This window comes from Nycticebus coucang, chromosome 3, assembly GCF_027406575.1.
Source record: "Nycticebus coucang isolate mNycCou1 chromosome 3, mNycCou1.pri, whole genome shotgun sequence".
Lineage (NCBI taxonomy): Eukaryota > Metazoa > Chordata > Mammalia > Primates > Lorisidae > Nycticebus > Nycticebus coucang.
In genome coordinates this window covers 6,638,256-6,650,439 of record NC_069782.1, presented here as the reverse complement: position 1 = coordinate 6,650,439, position 12,184 = coordinate 6,638,256, and the positions used below count along the sequence as shown (strand labels likewise).

Sequence of the window (12,184 nt, the reverse complement as noted above, 5' to 3'; positions counted from 1 at the left end):
CTTTGATTCATAACCCAGAATTTCCCAGCCTTTATGGACCCACAAAGGTTATTACGGGGACCTGGGACCTATTTTCATTATTTACAAATCCCAACAGAAACTCTTTTCCCTTAACAAAGCTGTACAGGCTGCTAAAGCCTCCAGGTTTTTTGTGTTTAGTGATCTTGGCTCATGTATTGATCATGAAGAGCTTTGATTTTTAGCTTACAACTAAACTATCATTAGAATGATTCTGTTGAAACTTGGGTTCGGTAATAATTATAACATGTATACATTGGTTTTCAGCCACAGTTCCTGGCTTGTAACTTGCCTAGCCCTTGACACTGTCTTTTGTTACAATATTGAGGCACTCAGAAGCAGCTTCAGGAAACAGCAAATCATTTCTTCCTACCTTTCACCTGCTCCTTTTCCTCCTCAGGGTAGGCCATAGTAGTTGAAAACAGACTCTAGTCTTCCCCTGCCTTTGTCTGGGAGCTGGCCCTAAAATTCTCTGATCTACCTTGTTTGATGGTAGGTCATTAAGACCCCCAGTTCTTCCTCCCCCATGCCTGGGAGGAATTAACACAACACAGAAAGCCCAAGAAAAATCTGAATAGAAAGGCTTTTCCCTACTCAGTCTATTACCATTAAATCATTCTCTTCTTGTACAATCACATGTCTACATGGTTGTCCATGCTTTAATCACACCTAGTCAATGTAGCATTAATAAAAGACCCAAGGGTTCAGAGAGCTTCCAGATAGCTGAACATGAAGTTGCTGGAGAGTGGTGTACCAGCCAGGAGGGCATGGAAACTATGCCCCTTACCCATACCTTGCCCTATACATCTCTTCATCTTTATCCTTTGTGATATCCCTACAGGGGTAACCAACCTGTAGCTCACAGGCCATATGCGGATTATATGAGTTTTCTATCTGTGGTGTTAGGTATCACAAAAATTACGCACAGACCTTTTTTCCTCATCAGCTGTCATTAGTGTTTGTGTATTTAACATGTGACTCAGGACGACTCTTCCAATTTTATGGCAGAGAAAAAAGGTGGGACACCCCTGCCCATGTTTCTGAGTTGTGAGCTGCTCTAGCAAATGAATCAAATTTAAAGGGGGGAGGGCGTCACAGGAACCCCAAGTTGAAGCCAGTTGATCAGAAGTTATGGAGGCTCCAACTTTCCTTGAGTGTCTCAAAGAGGGGGACAGTCATGAGCTGACGCTCTCTCCAAGTAGACACTGTCAGAATTCAATTGAAGGACAGCCAGTTGGTGTCTGCTGCAGAATTGCTTGCCTCATGTGGCTAGACAACCCCCTCCCCGACACATTTGGTCACAGAAGGTTTACTTGATTGTTCTTGAGTGAATAGAAAAAAGTTTTTTCCTCATATTCCTTAGGTGAAAAGATAATAAAGGGGGGTGGCATCTGTGGCTCAAAGGAGTAGGGTGCCAGCCTCACACCGGAGGTGGTGGGTTCAAACCCAGCCCTCGTCAAAAACAACAAAAAAAGATAATAAAGGGATGCAGGGTGTCGAAAGGTTTGGGAATCCTCAAAATCATGTCTATAGATCCTGAACCCTTTCCCCAGCATTTGGACTAACCAGGGAAGGAACAGAGAAGATCATCTCCAAAGAAAACAGATCAATTCTTTAACCTGAGTTGACATTTATTCTATACTGTAGAGCCACAACGAAGTTTGCAAAAACAGTAGGAATATTTCTGTGTGTCGCCTAACTAGAAGGAAGTTAATTTCATTTTAAGCACTAGTGCCTGTTGCAAGTAGAGGGGCTACACCTCTGAGGATCCATTTTCTCCAGAACCCAGGGAAAACTAGCCCATCTTGCCAGCTCTCCTTCTGTGCCTGTTAGTGCTGCTCTGATCCCGGCAAGAGTTGATTAATTTTGGATAATCTGTACCTTGAAACTAAGGTGTCCAATCGTGGAGGCTGTGGAAACATAACAAGTCCTTTACCCCCATATCCAGTGTGACAGTTTCTGAGCAGATGGCCTCATTCCTTCCTGTTTATCGACAGGCAAGGCTCTGAGAAAGAGAATTCAATTTAATTTACAGCAAACACCACACTTTCAAGAAAAGGGAAAGAACAGGTGGTGTGTATACCAAGACCCCACTTGTTCAGAGAAAAAGAGGCTGCAGAAAACTAGTTCATTAACAGAATTCTATCATGCAGTGACCATCGTATAATGAGTTTATTTGTGCTCTAAAATAATGAAACATCAAAATGCGCCTTTCCACTTCATGGATCGTGGCCCATATAGAATTTGGACAGGAAATCCTTTGGCCTTGGTGATTCTGTTTCATGGAAGAACCTCATAACATGTGTCCGCTGCTTCCATACTTTAATTGTTTCTTCCAGTTCCATCTTTCCCTGCAAAAGTAAGGGGATGGATGGATTGTCAGTAAAGTGGCCAAGTCAGACTACACTGAATGCCACCATTCTTTTCTTTGGCCCTGATGAATGATCTTGGGCAAGGAATTACTCCGTCTAGACAACGTTTCTGCACCTGGACAGTGATAGGTGGTTGGGCTAAGTGATCTCTTCAGACCTTTCAAAAATTCTTCAACTCTGTTGTTAACTAGCCTAAACAGGAGAGACTTCTTAGTTAACAGGCCCCTATTCCATGACTGCCTCATCTGATAGGCTTAACATTTCTCTTTAACATTTTTTCCATGTTATTTACTGGTCCATGCTGAAGCTCCCAGGATGATAACATGACTGGCCACAGAGACATAATCAGACCCACAATTTGGCCCCATTTACAGAGGACTCAGCCAACCTAACTGCCTCTTCCAGCTATCAGCTGGCATCTAGGTGAGGCTGTAGCCTCGGGGGATGAGGTCCAAGAAGAGTTCATGCATTCCTCCCTATATTTTTTGGGTTTTTTTTTTTTTTTTTAGTTATAAAATGCAAGCCTTAGGATAGTCCCCTGGACAATTTTTTTTTTTTTTTTGGGACAGAGTCTCACTATGTCACCCTCTGTAGAGTGTGACAACCTCAAACGCTTGGGCTTAAGTGATTCTCTTGCCTCAGCCTCCCAAGTGGCTGGGACTACAGGTGCCTGCCACAATGAAAGGTTATTTTTGGTTGCAGATGTCATTGTTATTTGGCAGGCCCGAGCCAGGCTCAAACCCACCAGCCCCGGTGTATGTGGCAGGAGCCCTAGCCACTGAGCTACAGGCACCAATCCCCCTTGAACAATGTTACAATCTATTTAACCAGGTAGTAACATCCAAGTTAACTACTGCTCTGAAACACAGAGCAACAGTTGCCATCCAATAGTTGCTTTTTAAACTTGAAGACAAGATGACTGATCGTTTAACCTGTTTAGGGAGGATCAGTTACCTTAATGACCAGGAGATCAACCACCCTGGGGTCTGTGACATGGGCATTCTTCTTAAACATTTCCCGGACTTTATCCCGTCCCTGTTTCACAGTGATGTCTAGCTGGAACAAGTGCACTAGAGAGAAAAACATGATCCAAGATAGAAATCATAAGGTTAAAAGATGTTTTTAAAAACTAGAGTGAAAGGCGGCGCCTGTGGCTAAAAGGAGTAGGGAGCCAGCCCCACACACGGGAGGTGGCGGGTTCAAACCCAGCCCAGGCCAAAAACCATAAAAAAAAAAAAAAAAAAAAAAAACAACCTAGAGTCAAGGACATTCATTGAATATATTCTCAACCTATGGGGCACGACCCACAGGAACTGTATTAAAGGGCTGCGGCATTAGGAAGGTTGAGAACCACTGACATAGAGGATGCCCATTCATTCTATTCACTGAATATTAGCCTGACTCTAAGCTAAGTGCTCAAGGATATGAAGAAGTGTTGAGCTGTGGTCTTTGGTCTCAAGGGGCTTGCCTTTTTTTTTTTTTTTGGAGACAGTCTCACTATGTAGCCCTTGGTAGAGTGATGTGGCATCACAGCTCACAGCAACCTCCAACTCTTGGGCTTCAGTGATTCTCTTGTCTCAGCCTCCCAAATAGCTGGGACTACAGGCACCTGCCACAATGCCTGGCTATTTTTTGTTGTTGTTGCAGTTGTCGTTGTTTAGCAGGCCCGGGCCAGGTTCAAACCCACCAGCCTCAGTGCATGTGGCGGACACCGGAACCACTGTGCTACAGGCGCCAAGCCAAGGGGCTTGCCTTTTGCTGGGAGAGACAAGACCACTGCATTCAAAAACACAGAACAGCATAGTTCAAGAATCTTGGGCGGCGCCTGTGGCTCAGTCGGTAGGGCGCCAGCCCCATATACCGAGGGTGGCGGGTTCAAACCCGGCCCCGGCCGAACTGCAAACCAAAAAATAGCTGGGCGTTGTGGCGGGCGCCTGTAGTCCCAGCTACTCGGGAGGCTGAGGCAAGAGAATCGCTTAAGCCCAGGAGCTGGAGGTTGCTGTGAGCTGTGTGATGCCATGGCACTCTACCGAGGGTGATAAAGTGAGACTCTGTCTCTACAAAAAAAAAAAAAAAAAAAAAATCTGAACAACCTGGGTTCAAATCCCAGCTCTCTCTCCTGTCAGTATTTTGATCCTGTGTAAGTTAACTTCCTTGTGCCTGAGTGTATTTATCAGCGAACCAGGATGATGATAACACATGTAACTTCAAAGCTGTTGTGAGGAGTCCATGAAATAATACAAAATACAATAGTGCCCTGCATGGCATAAGCTCTTAATAAATGTTAGCATTATTTTTATATGGAACAATTAGCAAATGATGACAGGGTTGAAATTAATGTAAAATGATAAGGTAGACTGAGGTAGACTGCTAAGAGGCTGTTCAGGTTAGGGAAGGCTTCATCAGGCAGTTAATACCCTAGTAGGTTACTTAGGGGAAGGATAGAGAAGTTTAATATGTAACTCCAGTTCTCTAAGTGTTAAATTCTGATCCAAGGAACAGCTAGCTATGAATGTAAACAAAAATCAAAATATCCAGCAATCCCTGATCAAGTAAGCACCTAAAATAGGCACAGACTAGGTGACCTGGAAGTTCAGATGAAGCATATGGATGTCCTCTGAAAATTAGGTTTTAGTCATTTGTATTCCCATCCCCTGGCACATTTAGTCTTCAGTGGGTTTGCTGATGACAATAGGGCAGGAACAGGGCCTGTGTGGTAAGGCAGGAGAGGCACCCGGCCACAGGGACAGCCTAAGCAGGCTCACAGGCTAGAACGAGCACTGTGGTTAAGGACAGCAAAGGGGTGTGGGGGGGTCTGCAGCCTCCAGGCCACAAGTGGCCCTCCAGATCCCAACTATGCCCCTCAACCGAATACAAACTTAGAGCAAATCCCTTTGGTAAAAGGATTTGTTCTGTAAAATCTGGATTTAGTCAAGGGCACACTCAAGGATCCAGAAGCCCACAAGTGAAGGCTCCCCACTGGTGCATGACATTCTATGATAGTCTATAGAACTATCACAGCCAGCTCTGAAAACCATCAAGGCAACTTAGTGAAGGTGTTTGCTGAGGGAAATACTGTGCCACATTGCAAAGAAAACAAGGTCTCTGATCTAACCAGGGAATAAGCAGTAGCATAAACCTAACAGGAGAAGTGGCACCCCAGCTAGACAGGTTATTGAACAACAGAGAGGACAGAGAGGATCATTTGCACTGGAAATCACTTAGTGTCCTGTGCTGTGCTGTAGCAGGGGCTCCTGGAGAGCCAAACACACACCTTTCCCACTTTTTCTCCTAGAGAGCTGGTCACTGAGATATTGTAATACAGTGTTAGGAATTTCATAAAAGAACAAACAAGGGAACAATAAGAAGACAAAGAGATACAAAAACTAATGTGAACTAATATGGAACCTGGAATTTAGACTCTTACCACTTGGGAGAGTGAAGCCTAGAGCACTATGGGGTCTCACCAGCTATCTTTGACAAACATTGACCTGGAATCCAGGCTGTTTTTTGTTTTGTTTTGTTTGAGACAGAGTCTCACTCTGTTGTCATGGGCCGTAGTGTCATGGTGTCACAGCTCACAGCAACCTCAAACTCTTGGGCACAAGTGATTCTCTTGCCTCAGTCTCCCCAGTAGCTGTGACTACAGGTGCCCACCTCAACACCCGGCAATTTTTAGAGACGGGGTCTCACTCTTGCTCAATGTGGTCTCCAACTCCTGACGTCCAGCAATCCACCTGCCTCAGCCTCCAAGGGTGCTGGGATTACAGGTTTGACTGTACTTGGCCTGTTTTTTAAATTTCTAATCCAGTATCCTTTTAAGGAAAGGAATATGAGAGCTCTCCCTGCTGATCAGTGCTCACCTTTTTTGCATTTTTATTTCAGATTCCTGCCTAACCTCAGGAGCAAAAATCAAAGTGCCCATCACCCCAACTCACGCCCTCCTCAACACACTCCAGGGCACCAGCTGTCTGACTCTTCAGCAAACTGTCCACATGCATAAACACAAAGTTTTATTTACAATTTTGGCAGGTCACAGTCCCCGAGTGGCCATCCTCCCAGGTTAAGAATGCTTGTCTCTAGAGAGATATATTCCATAGCTTTGTCCTGGGTTCCCGCCTCTCATCCCAGCACTGTGAACATACCCACCACCAGCAGGAAAACTGCAGGAAGGCAAGCAGATAGCCGTGCTGTCAGCTGCTGAAATGTTCTTTGGTCTAAACCAGTGGTTCTCAAACCAACAATGATTTTGCTCCCTAAGACATTCGGTAATGTCTGGAGGCAATCTTGGTTGTCACAATGGGGAGAGGCTACGAATGTGCTAAACCTTCTACAATGTAGAGGACAGCCCCACACAACAAATGCTACTGTTGCAAAACTCTGGGGTAAATCAGTTCCAACTGTTCTTCCTCGTGGATTCCTAGCTTTTTTATTTTTTTGAGACAGTTTCACTATGTCACCCTGGGGAGAGTGCCGTGGTGTCACAGCTCACAACAACCTCAATCTCTTGGGCTTAAGCCATTCTCTTGCCTCAGTCTCCTAAGTAGCTGGGACTACAGGCGCCTGCCACAATGCCCGGCTATTTTTGGTTGTAGTTGTCATTGTTGTTTGGCAGGCTCAAGCCAGGTTCAAACCTGCTGCCCCGGTATATGTGGCCAGCGCCCTAGCTGCTGAGCTATAGGTGTCCTGGCTTATTTTTTGAATCCTGAATATTTAAATTTAAATTTTAAAAAATCTGAGAGGCCTAAACGGAAGATAAGGAAGTACCCTTTTAATGAAGGTGACTATTCCACAGTCTCTCTGTGTGCCTTCCCAAAGTTATTGTTCAGGCTTAGTTCTGAGTTCAGAAGGCTCTGATAGCTTAGAAAGGACAGCACTGCAGCAGCTCTCAGCTGTTTGCTCCAATTCACTTCAGTACTAGGAAATCCTTGGATGGGTAGACAGAATGGTGTAAAGGAAAATATCGTGAGATGGGGGTCAAATAAGCTGAGCAGGGTCTTTAGACCATTCGGAACTACGTCCCCGTGTGGGGTACATCCTCCTCAGGCTGGACTCTCATCTAAAAATTAGAAAATAACCTCTAACCTAATTCCTTTACAGGAATGAGGTGGAAAATCAAGTGACAACACCATGTAAACTGTAAGCATGAAACAAATGTTGGCTGCCGAAATTTCCAACACTTTTTCCCCATACCTCTATTACACTTTGGGTTTAATCATCTGGTTATATGCCCATCTCGCTGACTAGACCATAAGACCCACAAAGGCATGGCTGTGATTTATTCACCTTTGTATCTCTCTAGACCCTGTAGTACCAGAGGTACTCAATGAAATGGAAATTAAATGAATGAACTGTTTCCACAGAAAGTCTCCTGTTATGACCAGCAGATGGCATGTCATATTTTCTCAAAGGAGAGATTCAAAGGCAGTTCTGTCCCTGTGCTCCCATGCCAAACTGGGCCCCAGGAGATTCAGGGAACACTACAGCAGAAGCTAAGGGCCAGGCATTAGGATTTTACAGTCAGGCTCTCCTACTTACTAACGGTGTGACCTAAGAAGTTTATGTGCCTTGGGTTTTCTCACATATAAGGTGGGGAAACGATAAGAATCCACCCTAAAATAAGGCAATGTAAAGCACTTAGCACAGTGATAATCTTTATGTGAGGATTTCAATAAATGTTTGTCATCAATACTATTACTTATTCCCAATCCTTGGTTTGGTTTCTCAGCTAGAGTCTGGTGATGGGTGCCACGACAGCAGCAGCACAGGCCTGAGCCAGTGACCAGCTTCAGATCCCTCGTCTTCTCCACAAGGCGGACTCCCCTTCTTTTCTGTACTTCTTCCCCTGCTCTCTTAGCTCCTGTAACCCTCTGCCTTCTTTTCTTCCTCTAGGGATCCTTCTGATTCTGGGACTTTCTTCCCAAACAGTATTTAAGGGATGATCCTGGCAGAGGGTGGTTTATTTATTTTACATTTTATTTATTTATTTATTGACATCTGTACAAGTCACACAGAAAGAGAGGGGGTAGTTTACAAAGAGTCAGGTCATGGGGGCCAGGGTTCTTTTTGGGTTCTTTCTTCAACTCACTTCATTGACTTTTACCTTTCACAAACCACCCTTCCTGAATCTAGGCTTCCTTCCCTCCACATCTTCCTCCTGCAACAAGAAAGGGCTGTGGACACTCAAAGAAGTATTCTCTCTCTTTTTTTTTTTTTTTTTTGAGGCAGAGTCTCAAGCTGTCACCCTGGGTAGATTGCCATGGCGTCATAGCTCACAGCAACCTTCAACTCATGGGCTCAAGCGATTCTCTTGCCTCAGTTTTTCTATTTTCTGTAGAGATGGGGGTCTCACGTTTGCTCAGGCTGGTCTCGAACTCATGAGCTCAAGCGATCCACCCACCTCAGCCTCTCAGAGGGCTAGGATTACAGGCATGAGCCACCATGCCCAGCAGAAATATTCTTGATGGTCTTAAACATCTGAATTTAAATTGCAACCCCCTCCCAACTTACTATTGTCATCACCACCACCACCACGCACACCTGCTATGTGCTCATCCCTTGAAGGTATTTGAATGTACAGTCCCTCAACCAACAGATCAAGTTCTTCTGGTCACTAGCAAATTTTGAAAAAGTCAGCTTGAGACCAAGGACTCTGTAAGCAGATATAGTTCTCACACATAAAATAACTGGGCTCTACATGGAGACTCCTACTAGGGTAAAGGCCTAAAATTACCAGAACAATAAAGCAGCCAATATTTGATGAGGATTAACTAAGTGCCAGCCCTGTTAAGCACTTTAAGTATATCCTATTTAATATGGTAACGCTCTGAAGAAGGTACTATTATCTCCATTTACAGATGAGGAAGGCAAGGCACAGATGAAATAACTAGCACAATGGGCAGCGCCTGTGGCTCAGTGGGCAGGGCGCCGGCCCCACATACGGCCAAACTGCAACCAAAACTAGCCGGGCGCTGTGGCAGGCACCTGTAGTCCCAGCTACTCGGGAGGCTGAGGCAGGAGAATCGCCTAAGCCCAGGAGTAGGAAGTTCCCGTGAGCTGTGATGCTACGGCACTCTACTGAGGGCCATGGAGTGAGACTCTGCCTCTACAAAAAGAAAAAAAAAGAAATAACTGGCACATACTTACTAAAGGTAGAGCCTGGAGGAAAGTTCATGTTCCTAAGCACCATGTTCCACTGCCTGTCATATACAGGTAGTGAAGTAGCGGCCGTGAGAGACACTCGCAGGGGCTGGGGTGGGGAACCTACAGCCTTAAGAAAACTTGAGGCCTTCCTGGTCCTGAAGTACAGCCTTTTGACTGAATACAAATTTTACATAACCAATCCTTTTATTAAAATGAGTGCAGCAGAGAAAGATTACGCTTTTCTTTTTCTTTTTTTTGTAGAGACAGAGTCTCACTGTACCGCCCTGGGGTAGAGTGCCGTGGCGTCACACGGCTCACAGCAACCTCTAACTCTTGGGCTTACGTGATTCTCTTGCCTCAGCCTCCCGAGATTACGCTTTTCTTACCTCCTTTGGTGCTTACAAAAGAATGACCCTGACTGAAATCAGAAGGCCACGGGGCTCCCCACTCCAAAACACACTAAGTCAAATCAAGAAAATAAAATTGTAGATGGACACTGTGACAGGTCCCTGTAGTCTCTGCTACTCAGGAGGCTGAGGCAGGAGGATCACTTGAACCCAGGAGTTTGAGGTTGCTGTGAGCTAGCCGCAAGGCACTCTAGACTGGGCAACAGAGTGAGACTGTCTCCAAAACAAAAACAAGAAAATAACACCCACAGCCCCTAACAATTATATTGCCCCCGATGATTTAGATGAGATTTTCCCAGCATCTCTCTTATCCAGTACAGTAGGAATAACTGAAGGGGACCAAGATAAGAGAACAGTCTCGACTCAGCGCCTGTGCACAGTGGTTATGGCGCCAGCCACATACACTGAGGCTGGCGGGTTCGAAAGCCACCCCGGGCCAGCTAAACAACAATGACAACTGCAACAAAAAATAGCCGGGCGTTGTGGCAGGCGCCTGTAGTCCCAGCTGCTCGGGAGGCTGAAGCAAGAGAATCGCCTAAGCCCAGGAGTTGGAGGTTGCTGTGAGCTGTGACACCACGCACTCTACCAAGGGCGACATAGTAAGACTCTGTCTCCAAAAAAATAAAAATGTCTCTGCATCCCGGGAGGTTAGGTACTAATCTTTCAGGTGAACAGACTGGTTTTATGCCATGTAAGTGAAGGGAGGGGTTCTGAGATAATAGGGGGCAGACCAGCCAGAGAAAGGAGGTAGAGCTAGGTAGCAAGGTTTGGGAAGGAGGGAACCGAAAAGGCACCACCGACTTACTGGAGACCTTGGTGAAGTCACTTCCCTTCTCTGGTTCGGCTTCTTTCCCTATGGGGTGGTAGTGGCGTGTAGGAACTAGCCGATTGCTGAAACCTATAGCCACTAGGGTTATAAAACCTACTGGGCGTTTGTAAATACATTCTGGAACTCTAGACTTTGTTACACATCCACGAGAGGCTAACTCTGGGCTTTGAGCACATCACTTCGCCTCTCGGGGCCTCAGTTGCCTCCCCTACAAAATGAGTATGTCATTGACAGCCCTCTGTCCTCTGTAAAATTATGGGGAACAAAAGACACCAAAGGCCGAGGACTGTACGGATGCTGGAATGAACCCCAGCACCGCCGCCAAGTGTCAGTTTCAACATAACGCTCGCGTTACCCTCTTCCCCTGAAGCGCCCGAAGTAGCCTCTGCCCAAGTTAGTGACCTCAGCTCGGCCCGCGACAAAAGCGGGCCCAGCCGGCTGCGACCTTGGGCGGCTGCCTCAGACCCACGTGCACCACTGCCTCTCACCAGTGTTCGGTACCTCCCGATACCAGGCGCGGTAGAGTTCACGCACCCTCCGCTTGGCCTCGCTCATGTCTCGACTGAAAATGGGCTTCACGGAGGTGCTGGCCGCAGCCGCAGCACTGCGGAGGCCGCTCGCCGCCATCTTGCTAGAGAAACCACCTCCCAGCCCCACCCACTTCCCAAGCCGCGCGTGCGGCGGAGGACGAATGTCTTTTCTCATTGGCTAAAATGGAACGCCACGCCCCTATATTCCGGGTGGGCAGGTGGACGGCCCTGGGACTCTCGGATTGGCTAGGAAGTCTCTCGCTCTTTGGGGGAGATCAGCGGGTGGGGACTGAGCATGTTCACCTACAGTAACACCCCTCGGCGGTGGGACAGTCTACCTGTCGCTCGGAAGGCACCGCCAGGGGGCGGTTGGGCCCCAGGGTGGCCGCTAGGCGGGGAGCTGGCGCCGGAGGCCCGACTTACAGTCTAGTGGTGCAGCTACCCGTGGGCGCAGAGGGCCCAAGAAGTTCTGGACCAGTTCTCTGTGCGCGGGCTGCGAGCCCCCGAGTGGACGGCTGAGGCCAATAATGGCGCCTGGGCTGTGACGGTGCTGACCCAGCCCCTCGGCGGCTTTTCTGCACAGGGGTGTATGTGTGTATATGGTGTATATAACACGTATACCTATTTTCCCCTTCTTATAAACCAGCTCTTCGTTAGCGTGAAACCACCCCCAGTGAGTTATAGCATCAGCCTCATTTTAGACGAGAACATGAGCATCCCAATTCCTGATTTCCAGGAAAAGCAGCCCAGTATTTTTTTACTTTTTGTTCATTTCAGAATGTCATAGGGGTACAAATGTTTTGGTTACATGCTTTACTTTTTAGAACAGTGTGAGTCAAGGTTATAATCGTGTCCATCTCCCAAGTAGTGTGCATTATGTCAGGG

General features: G+C 46.6%; 1 protein-coding gene across 1 annotated transcript; it reads right to left on the bottom strand.

The window, feature by feature from the left end:
* Nucleotides 1-2,171: 2,171 nt before the first annotated feature.
* On the bottom strand, nt 2,172-11,538 carry NDUFA6 (NADH:ubiquinone oxidoreductase subunit A6). Its single transcript, XM_053586312.1, has 3 exons — nt 11,258-11,538; nt 3,345-3,460; nt 2,172-2,369 (listed from the first exon to the last, which is right to left on the bottom strand). Exons 1-3 carry the CDS (start codon nt 11,472-11,474, stop codon nt 2,238-2,240), a joined length of 465 nt encoding a protein of 154 aa, XP_053442287.1. The 5' UTR covers nt 11,475-11,538; the 3' UTR covers nt 2,172-2,237.
* Nucleotides 11,539-12,184: the final 646 nt, after the last annotated feature.